Raw genomic sequence first — 18384 nt, forward strand, 5'->3', positions numbered from 1 at the left:
TTTCCCAGGCCTTTGGCTGATTAAACAATCTATGCCCTTGGAAACTGTTTTTGTTTATTACTATGGAATGTATTTTTATGTTTTTATATTGTAAACTGCGATTCCCTGATGAATGGCAGTATAGAACTTATAATTCAACTTACAGGAGTGGAGAATATCAATTAATAGTTTTTAATTCTTAAGTTTATTATGAATTAAAACCCTTAATTGGTGTCACATTCTCCATGGCAACATTCCATCCCTTTCTCATGTTCTTGTGTAGGAATATTTCTCCAGTGGTGTCCCCAACTGGCCTCAAAACAACAAGGATTTGTGAGTGTCAGGAGAAAAGTGTTCCTAGGACACATGTATTTGAAATTTCAGAGCCTTTCAAGGGACAAGTTTCTGGAGTCTTCCAAGTCAAGCTGCCCAGCAAAGCACAGTGCCTGTTCAGTTCCTTAGTGCCATTGTAAAAAGAAAACATAATTGCCCAAATTAAGAAACCTCATACAGTACTGTCCATAATGAAAACCCATATATGAAATCATTTTATCATTGACCAAATCAGTGGCAATGCTTTTTAATTCTGTTTTATTTAACTTTTCAGGTATTACAGTGCCACCATTATGCAGATGTCCGGTGTTCAAGATGACCGGCTTGCAATTTGGCTTGCTGCAGTGACAGCATTCACTAATTTCATTTTCACTCTTGTTGGAGTCTGGCTTGTTGAGAAAGTGGGCCGGCGAAAACTCACCCTCGGAAGCTTAGCAGGTACAACTTTGTGTTAGTTCTCTTCATTATTGTGTGACATGTTGTTTCAGGCCAAGATGGACTGCGTATAAGAAAGTTTATTGAGACAGGGAAATGCAGTAATGATGGCAGAAGATTGCTCTTAAAGCTTCTTAAATTAACAAGCCAAGTTGGTGTCTGTAGGTTTGGGAAGTGGCAGGCCTAGGTTTAGTTGCTTGATCAGGTGTGGCATATTTGGGGTTCTTTTGGATGAGTTGCCTCTCTGCAGGTTTAGAAGGAAAGGTATTAAGCATATATGCCCCCATACAGTGGCGTAGTAATAGGAGGGGGCAGCAGGCTGGACGGGGCTGACCACCTCCGATGGCCACTGCCATGGAGGAGAAGCCCTGACGCAAGTGAGACTGCCTCACTCGGCGGCTTGCTCACGGGGTTTGCCACGTTGCCGAGTCACATGTCTCTTGTGCGTGCATGCGCTGCATGCATCGTGACACGCAACGCATGCGCGCGACGGACATCCTGCCCCCTGGTGGGGTGACTTCGCATTTGCTGCCCCCATAAGCATATGAGCAATCAAATTATAGAATTGTAGAGTTGGAAGGGACACCAAGTGTCTTCTAGCCTAGGAGTTTAAACTACAGTGGTACCTTGGTTTATTAACTTAATTAGTTCTGGAAGTCCGTTCTTAAACCAAAGGGTTCTTAAACCAAGGCGTGCTTTCCCATAGCAGCGGGGGACTCAATTTACAAATAGAACACACTCAACAGGAAGTGGAACATGTTCTGCTTCCAAGGCAAAGTTCACAAACCAAAACACCTACTCCCGGGTTTGCAGCGTTCTTAATCCAAGTTGTTCATAAACTAAGCTGTTCTTAAACCAAGGTACCACTGTAGATCATACAACTGCTTAAAAACCTCCACGGAAGGAGAGGCCACCTAGAACTCCCTCCTGGGAGACTGTCCCACTGTCAAACATCTTTACTGTCTGAATGTTTTTCCTGATGTCTAACAGGAATCTCCTTTCTTATAACTTGGATCCATTGCTTCAGTTCCTTGCCTCGGGAGCAGGAATAGCAACTAGTAACAAGTAGTTATGAATTGAAGACCTGGGATAGCCCAGTTGTTAGAGAATGATACTCTTAATTTCAGGTTTGTGGGTTTGTGCCCCACATTAGGCAAAATAATCCTGCATCTTGGACTAGATGACCCTCGTGGTCACTTCCAACTCTACAATTCTATGCTTCTATAAGTAACAATGTAGAATGGTAAGACTTCATAATAGCTAATCTTGATAACAGTGTTGCACAGTAAAATAATGTAACTCTCAGTCTTCTGTGCAAATTCTTAAGTTTCTAAATTAATTTCCCCATGTAAATAGTTTTTATCAAGCCTGATTTGCATTGCTAAGTGAACTAGCTATGGTGTGTTCGTCTTTATTTAGTGTTCACTGTTGTATACCTAGACCTGGTTCACACAATGTGGTAAACCAAAGAAAGGTAGACTTCCCTAGAGCATGTGAAAGGGCAGGCACCCAGAGAAGAGCTCACAGCCTTGGCTTTGCTCGTGTGTCTGCACTGCAATTTGTGGGTAAGCTCTCTCCTCAACCCTGAGCTGTAGCCAAGAACAAACCTTGGCTACAGTTTGTGATTCGTGAGGTGATAGCTTACCTGTGGAACCCAGTTTGGATGACACACTAAGCCAAATGTTGGCCTGGTTCTGCATAGTGCAGCAGTAAAAGGGAGGAAGGAGGAAGGAGGAAGAAAGAGGCTGTGAGCAGCTCCCCACGGCCTGCACATCTACATGCTCTTGGTAAGCCATAGGTTTGCATGACATAAGCCAAAATAAATAAATACCAAATATAGCTTCATTTAATTAGCTTTCTGCTTTTGATTTGGTTGTGCTTTCTATGTTGAAATTCCAACAGATACCCTGTTCTAGTTTCCCTAAACCACTGTAAGAGATAGTAATATAAAGCATTTTGAAAATAGTAATTTTCAGTAACAATGAGTAAGTAGCTTTTCTCAACCGGTGACTGTTGTCAATTTCCAATTACAGTACTTTTTTGAAACCCTATAGTAATTCAAGCATTTTTTAAAATAAAGAAGTCAGTTTGCTGTTTTTCTGAAAACAGGGGTGTTGAAATTCCATCCTATTTAAACCTGTAGAGTAAGTTCTGCTGACAGATTTCAGTGAATGCATCTTATTATAGAGACTGGATTTCAGACTGAATGTAGCAGAATTTTCAAGTGCTTCAACACATTTCAGAGATGAGAAGGAAGGGTCATTGCCTGCCTGATCTAAATTTTCAATGTTGCTGAGAGGCAGAACTATCTTTTCCCTCAAAGTGAAAGCAAGTGAGCTTTAAGAAGATTTCATTCATGATTTAAAAAATCCGTAACATTTTTAACCATTTATGAACACCTGCTACTTGGCTGGTTCTGACGAAGTGTTGTGTTCTCAATTTCAAGGAAGACCTGCAGAGGGCCTCATTTGTCTCTTATTTGGGGAGGCTTGAAGTTACAGGTAGTGTAGGACTTTGCAGTCATCAGGTTCCAACCTCCTTTCTTATATTGTAAGGATAAATCATTTCTTGCCTGGTCCACACAACATCTTTTTCTTGTTTATAGATGCCATAGAATGAATTTGGGCCTTCAGGAATGCAAATCTCTGAAGAAATGTTGTCCTGTTAATGCTATTTGCCATGTTTTCCTCAGATAAACAGAATTCTCCACTCAGTATTTCTTAACAAAAGGACTATTTAAAGACCTGTTTACTTCAGCCTCAGGTGTTATAAGGCAGATTAGATTGACAGATGCTAGAATTGGATGCTATTGTGACATTCACCTTTTTGTAGATATAATTCTATCTGAGCATGTGGATGTGAGGAATTTTGAATCAAAGTACCGTAGCAACTCGGTCCCATGTTCCTGGCCATTCTGTGTTATGTGATGTTCTTGAGCATTGCATATGCCAAGGAGTTAAATGCCTAATATAAATACTACATTGCAACGGACAAAGTCAACTCAACATTGTTAAATTGAACAAAATAGCAGTTTTCTGCTAAAGAAGCACATTTGTGTTAGTAAAATTCTGTTCTGAACTAAAGTGTTTTGTTTCTTTCTTGTAGGCACTACTGTTGCACTTCTTATTTTAGCTTCGGGATTTTTGTTGTCAGCTCAGGTTTCACCACAAGTCACTCTTAATCCCGAAGGCCCTTCAGGTCAAAATTCTACCTGCACAAAATACAGGTAAGTTGCTGTGATTTCCTCATAAAAACCTCTGATGAGAATCCAATTTGTTTTTCTAGTGCACACTTTTATTGGCTGAGGATTTTGTGTTCAAAACACATTAGGGATATTTCTGTTCCTTCCTTCATAGGGTTTGTACCTTTGCAGTTGAGGTGTGCCAATGAGCAATGTTAGTGGCTCATTGTATTTTGATTGCTATTAATTATATATCAGCAAAAGATGTACTGACCTCTTTGGTAGTTGCCTGTCTGCAGTAAAAACATTGAAAGAACTCAACTTGTGCGGAACTTACTCCTGTAGAGAATTCCTAAGTTGGTCCAGATTGCTTTCCTAGGGTTCAGGAAACTTAGTCTTTTATTTAGGCCAGAGTGGGGGCCCTTCAGCCTTCCGTTTTTATTTTATTTTTTATTCCATCTTCTATTAGGCCCAAGTGGTCAGGAACGATGGGGAGTTGTAGTCTACAACATCTGGAGGGCCACACATTCCCCATTCCTGATTTAGGCAAACACTTTGGCTTAGATCCAAAGAACCTTTGGCACAAGACAGGGCAAGGCATCCTTACTCACAAGACTCATGCCCTGCAGGATCACCAAGCATGGAGATGCTCTCTGGGTTGGGGAGGATGCATCTTTCCCAGCGACAGGAGTGCCACTGGGTCCTGGGCGACCAGGCTGTGCCCTCCCCCCCATCACCCCATGAGATGTCCATTGTTGTCCTTGTCTCCCTGGGAGGAAAGAAGGAAGATGGGAGTCCTGGTTCCCCAGCCAGGACATCTGCCTCTTTCCCCCAGTATTAACCCGCCCCCCCCATGTCATCTCCTTTCCCCCTCATCTGTCTCAGCCTGGTTCTCCACTTCTGAGTCCAACGATGCCTCAGGACTCATGACAGGGTAGTTTCTACGTAGTGCAGTTTGTGCAAACTGCTATAGCACAATTGCTTGATGAGACTTTAGTTCTGTCGGCATGTTATGTTTTTGCTCAACGATCTTCTGTGGTTCCACTGTTGGTATATAAAGCCCTTAATAACCAGGTTACTTAAGGGACCCCCCCCCCCATGCTCCATGTATGCCTATTTGATCACTTTGTTTGGGAGAACTTGCACTTTTACAATTTCCACGTAATATTTGGTCCACATTTGTGAGAAGTTGTTCCTTCAATGTTCTCTGCTCCTTCTCGCTACATTGTTTTAGATGCTTGCTGCAAACTTTTCTTATCCAGATGTCAAAGAGAAAAACAACTACCAGACTTTTAGAGGACATATGAAGGCAGGCCTGTTTAGGGAAGCTTTTAATGTTTAATAAATTATTGTATTTTAATATTTCTGTTGGAAGCCGCCCAGAGTGGCTGGGGAAACCCAGCCAGATGGGTGGGGCATAAATAATAAATAATAAATTATTATTAGTTTTAAAGTGTTGTTGGTTGTTTATATTTGTTTTTAATTATGATGGTTTTTAATATAGGCAGTGACTGATTTGCGTGAGGGTTATATTCTAGACCTCCACCCCTTTCTGTGACATTTATGGATTACATCCAAGTTTGGCGTGGTCTGTGCATGTGAGATCATGCACATAAGATTCATCTGAAATGGTCACGGCCTGTTTTTGTTTTACAGATTTTAGCTGTATGTAGGTTTAGAAAATTCTTTTGAGTGGTTTACAAATATTCTAAATGAATAAGCATTTCTTTGTGAAGAGAAGTTTTCAGAGCCACAAAGGAAGAGGGCAGTATTATATTTTAAACTAAACATATTCATAGAAATATAATGATTTTTTTTCTCTTCCTGTATGAAAGACTGACTGAATTGCATTTGGTAATACAGGAGGCATAGATGGGAAAAAAGTAAATTAAAGGAATGCTTGTAGAAACTGATCTGAACTGGAGCTTATGTCTCACACAGCTGATTCTTGCAATATTGCCAGCTCTCCTCTAAGGGATACATTGCTTGGATGAAAGCATGATATCATACTGAAACTCAGCTTACGTTTACAGTGAATCCGCCACCTATAAGCATATTGGAAACTAATAGCAGATGCCTGGAGTGTTGGAGATGAAGGAGCTGTACAGAGTTACTACTATATAACACTGACTTGTTATTTCACAAGTAATACCTGAAAAGGTGAATTTTAACGAGTTCAGTTTGTGGGTGCAGACAATTGCTGAAGTAGGGGACAGTGATACCATTATATTCATGGAGCATCTGATGTGATATTTCTCCTCCTTGTTAGGTTTTACAGCTGCCAAAAGCTCTGGGTATCGCCCTGCAATTACAGCTGACCATGTCTGTCTAATTTATAATTGCTGGAAATTAAGTCAAATGGGAACGGTAATTCCCATCTGCATGCAAACTGCCAAAGAAATGTGGTTCCACATATAGCCTTTATAAACAAACTTCTGTCACAAAAGTTTCTCTAATGCCAGTGTAGTATAGTTTTCTCATTTGTGTGTTGATTGACCCTATCTCTCTTCACCCAGTATATGATTTCTTTGCTATTACTAGAACAAGATTGAAGACAGAACTAACTCCAAATGATAAGAACGGAATTGCTTTCACAACTTAGGGAAAGCAATTTTAATGCACAAATCTCTCTTCGTTGTAGGATGTTTGAAGGGCAAATAGCGTACTGCAGAGAAATGTGTTAGAGATGTAACTTAATATGGGAACTCCTCAATTTAAAACCTAGTTCACATAAAATGAAAAACAGGTTCTGGTTCTGGTACAAATTAGTGGAGAAATGGAACCTGAGATTGTAGTTTATTGGTGGCATTGTGGAAATTACACCAGGGTAGAGAACATGTGACTCTTCAGATGTTTTGGACTACAATTCCCATCATGCCTGACCGTGCTGGGTAGGCTTATGGGAGCTGTACCCCAAACATCTGGAAGACTTTACATTGGCTACTCCTGCATTACATCATCTAGCAATGGGTGAGGTACACTTTCAGTCTAACAAATGAAGTTGTGAGCATGAGAGAAACAGTTAACGGTACTCATATCATATTCAAGTGCACTGGATGAAATTAAGGTTGGATTGTGCTATTAGATTCTAATAGGTACGTTAAAATACTTGACTTTTGTGTTTCTTTCACTGCTGTGGATTGGCATGAATACATTTAAAGCAATTTCATTAGACGTTCAGATTGTGGATTATATCTGATTGTGCTGGAGTGCCGTAAATTGCTTTGGGTGTCCACTGCCTAGGGGTGGAAAATATGTTTACATTCCTGACTGCCTGTCTCAAAAAGAAAAAAGAAAAGAAAAGAAATTATAGAGCTAGAAAAGGGCAGAAGGGGTTGGGCAGTCATCCAGAATGACAAAGGGGTAGAGCACTATCCCTGTGATGAAGTGTAAAAGCATTAGGAGCTCTTTTCTTCAGAAAAGAACAATGTGTATTGTTGACAGAATTGGGTGGAACACTTCTTACTCTCATTGTAACTGTTAAATTGCATTCTGCACTGGCAGTCCTTTTATTTCGGTCTTTATTAAGTAAAAGAATACCCAGTTACTTTATTGATACAATAAAAGATAACCAGAATATCTACCTCGTATTAGACTACAGTACAAACTCTGCAATTACTTTCGGGGGTGGGGGCAGTGGGTTTAAAATATTTTTTAAAAAATCAATTATACTAAGTAACAAAAAATCCCAAACTTTTAAACTTCTAAGGTGTCACATACTATCTTGCATATTTGTAATAGTTCTCAATTAATTTAAGGGCAATAGAATAAGCCTATTACCTTAATTATTATGGAAATATTTGTGAATCTCTTATTCCACACTGTAATACTTTAATGGTTTGAAAATTAATCATAATTTGATAAAAGTCTAGGCAACCCTTTTTTTTCCAAAATAACTTTTACAAGTTCAGTTTTCTTTCTTGCTAGATACCCATTTAATTTTTTTAGCCATCCACTGTCTTAACAGAAACAATGGAGATCTTAAATGCTTGTCTTGCTACATGAAACTCTTTTACACTCTAAGAGTATTATGGTAATACTCCAAATAGAGAGAAGCCTTGTGTAATAATAAACATTGTTCCCTTTTTACATAATTTTCCATTACTACACGTGAACTTTCAATTTTGAGCAAGGGCTGTTAGAGAAGCAGAAATGTACTTTATTGAACCTGCTTTTTAAGGTACAAGGGTGCCCTAAGAAATAGTAGATTAGCCCTAAGAAGCAGGGTGGGGAAAACAAATTGACTTAAAAAGAATTTTTTTAAAGCAAGCAGCACATGAGCTCAACTATGAGACATGGCAGGGGATTCTAGTTGTGTTAATTTACCATTTACTGCTCAGTTTTGCAGCCTTTGTGGATCAGTGTAAAAATGCAAACTTCTCTATAGATATTTGTGTGTGTGTGTGTGTGTGTGTGTGTGTGTGTGTGTGTTCAACAAAATACAAATCCATATGTTCTGTTTTGTGTAACTTAGATGCAGACATTAAATGGGGAAGCATTCCTACATGCATTTTCCTCCAGACAAACTTATTCTAGAGCCAGTTGTCTGTAGAGTTCATGTGAGGCAAAGATGGCAATCTGTTGCCCCAGCACACACAGTTTATGGAGATCACCAATGAATGAGTCATCATCACAGAATTAACTTTGCAAATTAATCATACCAATCTTCACTTCTGACTGAAATGAAACTTTCAGTATAATAGATGCACGGTGTGTCGAAACAGCACATGGTTTGCTGCTGCAAAATTTAGTGATAGCCACCAGCTTGGATGATTTTGATTCGGTCAATAGGCCTACTAGCCACAATAGTTGTGTCCTATGTCCACAGTTGGGGGGACGTGGATGGCGCTGTGGGTTAAACCACAGAGCCTAGGGCTTGCCAATCAGAAGGTCGGCGGTTCGAATCCCCACGACGGGGTGAGCTGCTGTTGCTCGGTCCTAGCTCCTGCCAACCTAGCAGTTCAAAAGCACGTCAGAGTGCAAGTAGATAAATAGGTACCACTACAGCGGGAAGGTAAATGGCGTTTCCGTGTGCTGCTCTGGTTCGCCAGAAGCGGCTTTGTCATGCTGGCCACATGACCTGGAAAATGTACCAATAACGCGAGATGAGCACGCAACCCCAGAGTCGGTCACAACTGGACCTAATGGTCAGGGGTCCCTTTACCTTTACCTATGTCCACAGTTGGAGGCAGTATGCCTCTGAATACGTTGCTAGGAATTACAGGTATGGAGTGTACCCTTGCCCTTTTGAATTTCTTGTAGGCATCTGATTGGCAAATAGGTTGTTGGACCAAATGAACACTTGACTTTACTGAGCAGAGGTTTTCTTACATTCTTTAATGTAGCAACCAGCAGATGCTCCATTAAAAAACTGGTCTGTATTCAATTGGTCTGCTCATCCATGGTCTAATCTATACCAGCATTTAAGTGGCCTGCTATTTTAAAAGCCACACTTTACTCCAGTTAGTCCCCTTTAAAACACTTGTATGTTTTCCCCAATATAAAATACAAGCCCCATGTAGCTGAAAAACTGAAGTTATGGTGGTTTCCATGAAACGCTCAGAAGAATCGAATCCTAAAATGAAGCACATGTGCCTGTTGCAACCATTTTCCACTGCTCCAATCAAAATGTAATTAAAATTCTACTGGAAAGCTCATGCTGTAGAGCTGAAGAATGACCTTATAATAAATCCTGAAATTGGCTAAGCAATAAAAGCTGTTCCCGGGTACTATCATTTAACCTTTCTTTAGCATGTTTCTCTCTCTATTAAATCTCCTAATTTAATTTAAAACCCTGGAGGGTAGCATCTCTCAACACAAAGAGTCCAGACATCTGTCATGTTAGTAATAAAATATGAAATATGAAATTTATTTTTAGGTCAGTCTCAACATGAAGAAAGGAGTATTTTATTTTATTTTAGTATGTAATAGAATGTTGACATTTTGCAATGCCACACTTACCGGTAATTTTTGATAGGTTAGCTGTCTCAGGTTAGGCAGGCAGCGAATGGATGATGGTGGTTGGTTGGTTGGTTTATACCCTTCCTTTTTCTGACATAGACTTAAGGTGGCTTACAGATAAAATAAGAACAGGGGGGAATTTAATTAAATAATAATAATTGGTAGGCGTCCCTACCAAGTGTGCCTGTGTGGGTGGTGGGCCTCCCCCAAAGATCTCAAAACCCAAGCAGGGCTTGTATGAGGGAATATAGACTTTTGGATAGTTTGGACCTAAGCCATATAACCAGCACGTTGAATTGTGTCTGGAAAAGGACTGCTAGTCAGTGGAGTTCTTAGATAGGAAGGGAGTCATCTGCTCAACAGTCTGGCTGCAGCTCTTTGAGCCAGTTGAAGTTTCTGAACACTTTTCAAAGGCAGCCCTGACACAGAGAGTATTAAGAGTATTAGATGAGGTTTGCTTAACATCACCAATGTGCATAGGAAAACAAAAGGTTTAAAATAAGTAGTATAGGGGGGGGGGAACACTGAACTTGAGATCTTTTAGATAGAGGACACTAAGCAGTAATAGTAACACTTTCCTCAAAAATTAGTGTCAAATCACACATCTGTGATTATTTTATGTAATCTTGACATAATAGAACAAACATAAGGAAAATATCGAAAAATTTAGGGCGCTAGCAGCCCTACCAAGGGAAAGGTTTGCATGAGAAATTATAGTGCTTCCCTTACTAAAGAATGAATTGCAACATCGGGAATCCTGCAATTCAGTGGGAGAGGATTTTTCCATATATCTTTAAATTCTGATGCCTTTTCTATTTAAACCCACCACGCACAAGTAATAAGATTCCAGTTTCAATACTATATATATGTTGTTCCATTTAAAATTCCCAGAACAGTATAATTCATCATCAGAAACACATAATACGGTAAATAAAACAAAAATCCCCCCCCAAATATTTATCCCTGTTGATATCTGTCTTTGAATGACATTGACTTTATGTGCGGTTGTTTTAAACTGCTTTTATATTTATACAGTAATTATTTTATAAAATTATTTTTATATTCGGTTTTCTACAACTTTTTAATATATCTAACTGGGTTTTTTATGTCCTTACATTACAAATTGCTCTGGGATGCCTCATGGGAAGCTATTCATAAATGAAATAAATTATCATATAAAACACAACAGATAAAAAGCAATCTCTGAAAGCAATAAAATACAACTAACACTTAAGAACAAAGCAAAACAGAAATCTAGGAGCAGCAAAAATGAACAATGTGATACATTCAAACTAGGGAAGGAAATCGATGTAGTGCTACGGCGATTTCTGTGTTAACATTTCTACTTGCCTTACGGAAGTTGGATGTGGAATTTGGAATGGGGAACGGAGCAGAGCAGGGATGGGAAACCTATGGCTCTGCGGATGCTGATGGATTACAACTCCCAACAGGAGCTTTCTTTAAGGGTACTCTTAACTGGAACACTGAAAAGGAGCACCCCACACAGCAACATTTTGTTCCACTTCCCCCTTGTATTGTATAGTAAAGATGCAGCACAATACAGCATCCTATTATTAACACAAGGGACGCTTCATATGTAACATATGAGCAGTATTTGACATGGACAAGATACACATTTTATTTAGACGCTCGGCTAAACCTGATATCAAACCCGAATATAAGGAGTAAGGAGATTTTTATACAAAGTGGATCCCTTTCTTTTTCAGACTGGGCTCTGTGGGCTGCACATTGTGTGCTGGTTTGTCTTTTTAATTATCTCAAGCCCCTTTTTCTTCCTTGGCATTTGGAGTGGGGGGCTGTTTCTGCAGGCGGCACTCCCAGCAGTGGTTTTGCTGGGCTCAGAAGGTAAAAGACATTGTGATATTGGTTCCAGGTTGTGGTAGGAAGGCGCATGAAGCTACCACCTTCCAGAAGCTAAGGAGGTCTCAGTGTGGTCACCTGGGAACCACATGGATGCTACCTTGGGTTCCATGATGGAAGAAAGGCAGAATATAAATGTAATTTTTTTTAAAAAAATACATTTTTCAAAAGCCACTTTCAGTTTTGCAATGCAGTTTGCAACTAGGTACATGGGAAATAGCCCTTGAATAGATCGGCTGTGTAGCATTTCGGTACTAGTTTCGCTAGACAGCAAAAGAATGTGAGCTATAGCTGTGACAATTTCCCTCTCTGTAAAGGACAAAGCTAAGCCCGATTTCTATGTAGCAGACTAACAGTTTGGTTTTTCACCTTGCTTTCCTCCATAACAACAGCCATGTCGGGGATTGTTACCCCCGCCCTTGTATAAGCACACAGAATATTTAGTGTTTAAGGAAGAGTCTTCAGTCATTTAAATATATTTCATTTACTTAATAGAACTTAATCAAGCATTCCAGAAAAGAAGATACCTGAGATTAATAGCATACAGAACTTTATACATTACAAACCTAAAATATTTGTTGCTGGATTGCTGAGAAACCCTTAATTACCTGAATCAGTAAGTATACAATTGGGCAGCAAGCAAAAGATGATAGAAAATGAGAGGGTGGTAGAAGATGTTCAAAGAAAGGCATGTTTATACCCAGTTATTAGTTACCAAAGAAAAACAGCTCCATTCCACAATATATCCAACTTAATGAAAGGTTGATAAACACACTTCTGCAACAATCTTGATTAAGCAAGAGAATTGTGGCAATGTTTAATAGAACTACATCAAATACCAACAATTGCTTTTTTTAAAAGGCATGTATTAAAAAACCCTTCCAGGGCATAGACATATTATCAAAATCTAAATTATACAAAAGTGTGTTTGGCTCAACATCTAAGGGTACTAAAAGTATCAATGTATCAAGGGTACTAAAAGTATCAATAACATTTGGTGTAAATATAACCTGTTTAATTAATGTATAAAGGTGGGTTGAATAAATCAGGCCAATCCAACGTTTTCTTTTGGTACCAGGGGACAGGCGTATTGTTCCTAATAGGGCAGGTGGAGTAGCAGTTAGCTTCAAGGCTGTATGCTGTGCAGTTCTAGCCTGTCTCTGAAGTACATTACAAGAATAGAAATATGTATTTTATTCCCATTTTAACAGATCTAATTGTGCTGCATTGGGGTACAGAAAATTAGCTATAGGGCCTGTCTCTGGCACAGTTGTATTCTCAAACTCTGCTTCCAACTCCACCCCCCAGGTTTCTCTCCTCCTCTGGACTTCTCAAGAGAAGCAAAACAGCTGATGTATAGATGTAATTAGGGATAATAAAGCATGTAATTTTTTATTTTATTTTTAAAAAAGTGTCCCCGGATTCATCGGAAAAAATCTGGTAACCATAGCCTAGGATCCAGTTTAAAGTGGCCAAGCAGAAGCTCACAAGAGAGCCTGAAGGCAAGAACCCTCCCCACCATTTACTTAGGAAATAGTTGCAGTCATTGAACAAGAGGGCAGATTCTTTCCCTTGCCACACCATACATAATTAAACCTCTATTGTCCTCTCTGTTGGGTTCTTGTCTTTTTTTCTAACGTAAAAAGCTTCAAACCTTTTAACCTTTTCTCATATAGAAAGTGCTCCCAACCCCCCTAGGTAATTTTGCTTGCCTTTTTCTGCAGCGTTTGTTTCTCCATTATTATCTAACACAATATTCTATATGAGGTCAGATCATGTATTTACATAAGGACATTATTACATTGGCCATTTTTATTTTTATGATCATTCAGTCCTTCTCCTAATAATCCCCAGAATGGAAATTTGCCATGTTCGCTGATTAAACATAATGAGTTGACATTTTTCATTGAGTTATTTGCAGTGATTCCATGCTCCTTTTCCTGACTGGTTACTGTCAGTTTGCATATATACTGACAGGGTAAAATATCCTAGATTCAGAATTTATCATTTCATACCTGCACATATTTTTCTCTTCTGTTGCCCTTTCCCAATTTGGAAAGGTTCCTTTGGAATCTTGTCTGCTGGTTTTTTGTTTTTTTTACCATTCTGAATCATACACAAGTAATACACAAATATGGGTGCTTACCTGCTCACCTCAAGCTTCAGATATTTCTAAAATAAATAGCATCCATGCCAATAAAGATCCTTGGGAACTTGAATACTTACCTCTTTCCATTGTAATAGTCTATTGATTCTTACCTTTCAACCTCCTGTTCTTTGAACACTCAGGGCTGTGGTCTAAACCACTGAGCCTCTTGGGCTTGCCAATTGGAAGGTCGGCGGTTTGAATCCCCACAATGGGGTGAGCTGCCATTGCTTTGTCCCAGCTCCTGCCAACCTAGCAGTTCAAAAGCATGCCAATGCAAGTAGATAATTGCCTTTTTTCAATGTTGATTTTACAAGGCTACCTTCTGATCATCCAGTACAGAAATATGTAAGAAGTGATGACCATTTTCACATTTGAGTTCCTAAGGACCTCTCAGGTAGGAAAGTAGTGACGTCCTCTGCCAGCTGTGCAGGGCTTGAAAGGCCTCCCTGGCCCAGCAGTGAACTGCCACTGGGCCACAACTGGCACCCCTTGTGAAAGCTGAGCAATATATTCCACTAGATTCCTCCCATTAACATTATTTTCCCAATAACGTATTTATATGGTTAAACTTACTGAAAATGTTGACAATAACTGGACATACCAGCAATACCTCATTTCCTTTATAGTGGGGTATGATGCCACCATTGCCTTTGGTTTTAAAAGATATACTTTAAAACTGTAATATTAAACTGTTCCTTTTTAGTGGCTTGTAGTCAGTTGTGCACAGTTTATTTCAAGGGATGAGGTCTGTTTAAATATTAATCTGCTTATTTATTTATCTGGCTCAACTATTAATCTTGCACGGGATAATAACCAAAAACAAGGTGAAAGAAAAGGAGCTGGTCTCCATGTGGTGGTAACATCATTTCCCCCACTGATACTGGATGACTGCATATGACCAATTTTAGTATATGTGCTGCCGAAGCGAGCACAGGATGACTGCATATTACATGCACTTGCAAAGAACAGCCCTCACCTTTTTACAGACTCAAACCCTCAAACAGGGACAGAAAAGTCACAATTGCTAACAGTACTTGGAATCTATCCCTTTCTGGAAAGTAGTAAGCGTACTCAATTGATTAGCAGTTTTGAAGTTTATTTTTGTCAGATCTATGTAAAACCTAGTAAATGTTGTTGTTGTTTGGTGTAAGATGTGTGTTTGGTTTTATTGTTCATCTGAAGTTAGGGATGTACATAAGAGTGTGTGTGTGTGCGTAGAGATGTGCACAAACACACAAAATATATGCTATTTTGACTGATGATCAACCCTGCCTTAATTATCGTTGCTAAAACTTAATTTCCAATGCAATAGTGTCTTAATTCCTTCCTGTCTGCAATTGGTAATTATAGGGATATTTTTAATCTGTCTGCTTATTGGGAGGAAATTTTCACCGCTGTCCAACGATGACTTATCCATCAAATTGGGCTTTTCTCTCTCTCCAGATCCAGAATTGGCCAGCCCTCCTCAGACCACTTTATAACAGCTACATGGGGCCACCCACCTGTCAGTTGCTTGATGTCATGATATCAGGCACAGGAAAGATGGTTGTGGTTCACCAAAAATTCCAGAGGTTCACCACCACTAGTTTAAACCATAGTTAAAAATGAACTATTAACGTGAACAAGCAGTGTGCTGATGTACACTTCCCAAGCAAAACACAAGTTGGAGACAAACCATTAAACTTAGATCATTAGCTTGATTTTTATTGCTAGTCCAGCTTCATCAGAATTTAGCAACAATATTCATGATCCAGCTGACGTTTCCCCTATCCGTCTGCTTCTATTTCAAAGGGAAGCTTTCAGCATGCTTAATTATGGAATTAAAACCATGGGAAAATCTGTACTACTTAATTTGATGGGATTTTATTCTGTGTGTTCAGCTTATTTACCTTTTATTTTCAGCAATTGTGCAGATGTTCTCTGTGCAGCAAGACTTTCTCAGTTTTAATGTTAGCAAGAGTTACCAAAAGTTGTTGATATCCAAGGTACAAACTTACCCTATGGACCAGTCTGATTGCTTCCATTGGCTAATTGATGTTTTGCTGTGAAAAGGTTGGGCTTATTCTTGTGATTTTTCATTTCTTTCAGTTACTGTAATGGGTGCATGCTGGATCCAATTTGTGGCTTTTGCTACAAACTAAACAAGTCAAGTGTTGTGGAGTCCTCCTGTGTCCCTGTTAATAGGAAGTCTACAATGGAAGCAGCCTGGGGCAGGTAAGTTGCTTTTGTATTGCTTAATTTCCTATTAAAAGGACCTTAATATCCTTTTATAAGAAGTGCCACTGTTACACTTGTCTTCAAACTGGTATTTTGCCATTATAATAATAATGTGCACCAGAGGTTTCCTCTTGTCAAAAACCCTCTCATTTTGCTTCCATTTTCCCCCTTTCTCAGAAAATAAAAACGCTGTAGGATGGAATCATTTAAAATGCTGACTTAAAGGTCACAATCACACTTTCTTTTTGAACATCAATGGCAAAGACAAAAACAAACCTTAATGGCCCTTGTGCCAAGACCCAATGCTGACTCTGGCAGTGGAGGGACTTAGTGCACATCAAATTGATGAGGTGACAAGAAGCGAAAATAATTAAAGATGACACAACGTTGCAACAGTAAATCTTGTACCATGCACCCTGATCTCTGAGCAGCTTTCAGGGGTTCCAGCAATTACCTTGGTTTTTGGTTTCTGGAGACCTTTCTGTGATCAAAGGTTTATTTTACACATATGTTCAGGCTTAGCATAAGATGGAAGACTCACAGCTGTATCACTCAAACAGATTGCGTTCTCCTATTAGGTGTTTTTGGGGGTGGGGGTACCAAACCCATAGCTTTATTTTCTCCTAGAGAGCAAGCCAAGCCTCTGCATCTTTCCAGCCTAGTCTCTCGTTTGCCAGTCCCTTTTGTTCACTTTCACCCCATGACACTTCCATGACATCACATCCAGCCAGAAGAGGGAGAAGAAAGACATGTCCCCATCTAGAAGGTTGCCCAATCATTAGCTCCTATGGCAACAGAGTACCTGTACTAATCAATCACTTTAATTATGCAGAGGCCCATTGTTGTTTGACAAAGAAGTGACAGTAATGATACTTTGAGACAAAGTTTAACCGAAACATAATTCGGGATGAAGTATTTCACTACTTCATCCACTAGAATATATTTCTGTGTCTGGTAAAATTTTCTAAAATATGTTGTGCTATTGGCTACCCCCTTCCAGTTAATATGGAGGTGGCTGGCAAGGAATTTGAACTATCTCTGTCCTTAAGTACAGTTTCTAACTCTAAAAACTAATTCTGAATTTGGAAAACTTAGTTGGTCTTTAAGGTGCTACTGAAGGAATTTTTTTCTATCCTATTTGACTCCAGTATGGTTAACTGGGTTTGTAATTGGTGACTTCCTGTCAACAAGTAATCCTTGCAAATTCTGAACACCCTTAAATGCTCTTTTGCAGAAATTAAGAGGAGAGCCCATTTCCTTCTGTCGTATAAACTGAACAAAATACTTTTAAAGAGTTTTCTGTTGTACAGACTTGTTTGCGAGCCATTTTATTCCTATTTTTTTATTCCCAGATAGAGGGGCATAGAAAGTGATAGTAGGGAGAAAGGCCAAAGGAAATAGATAGTGGTAAATTCAATAACATGCTATTCACTGAATTTCAGTGAGCCAAAAGGCAGCCAGTGTGTGCATTCACAAAGTAGCAATCTCTGATGCTACCTAATGTGCCATATCCCTTCACTAAACTTGTGATTTATGGTTAACACACACACATAGACAGCTTTTCATTTAGATACCACTTGAAAAGCAAATACCAACTCATAACAATGTGAAAGATTACATACTATTTTGTGACATCCATGTCCCATTAACCTGAAATTTCACTGCTTTCAGTATTTCCATGCAATGCATCAAACTGCACAGCTGTCAGAATGACTGACTTAAACTGTGCTTGGGAGGGTGGAATTATCACTAGGGTTCATACAAATATAGTCACAGTTGTCAGAAGTGATGGACTGTTTGTTAATGAGTGCCAGACTCTTTTCACACTATTAGTGCTTTTTTAAAATATGTGCACATCAGTGTTTATAAAAGTTCCTAATTTGGTGCCAGTAGAAGTTCAGTCATACATCAATTGCATCAATACCTCTTAGTTTTAGGGGGATTTAAGAATATGGCCCCTCTCAATATGTATTGTTGCATGCCATCCCAATCTCCGAGCGGTTCAAGATTCCAGGGTTTCCAGGTGCTTCTTTACCCAGGGTTCGGTTTCCTTGGCATGAGGGACAGCGGAGACCGTGGTGTCTTAATGATATATGGTTTATTTACACATAAATGTAACCTGAGCCTATGATGGAGGAGCTCACAGCATTAACACCGCAGAAGGTCTTGCTTCTCCCATAGCCACAGTCTTTGATTCAAGCAGAAATCAAGCATGGCTCTCACTCTCAGGCTTCTGCCTGCAGCCTGC

The 18384-nt window shown here is 39.4% G+C and overlaps 1 protein-coding gene across 3 annotated transcripts in view; it reads left to right on the top strand.

Moving 5' to 3' along the window:
* SLC2A13 (solute carrier family 2 member 13) overlaps positions 1-18384 on the top strand; it is a 113672-nt gene that overhangs the window by 59314 nt on the left and 35974 nt on the right. For all 3 annotated transcript variants that reach the window (XM_060279394.1, XM_060279395.1, XM_060279396.1), the window contains exons 5-7: positions 587-750; positions 3853-3973; positions 16008-16133. In XM_060279394.1, coding sequence (XP_060135377.1) covers positions 587-750; positions 3853-3973; positions 16008-16133 — 411 coding nt within the window. The remainder of the gene's footprint in view (positions 1-586; positions 751-3852; positions 3974-16007; positions 16134-18384) is intronic.

This window comes from Zootoca vivipara, chromosome 10 (assembly GCF_963506605.1).
Source record: "Zootoca vivipara chromosome 10, rZooViv1.1, whole genome shotgun sequence".
Taxonomy (NCBI): Eukaryota; Metazoa; Chordata; class Lepidosauria; order Squamata; family Lacertidae; genus Zootoca; species Zootoca vivipara.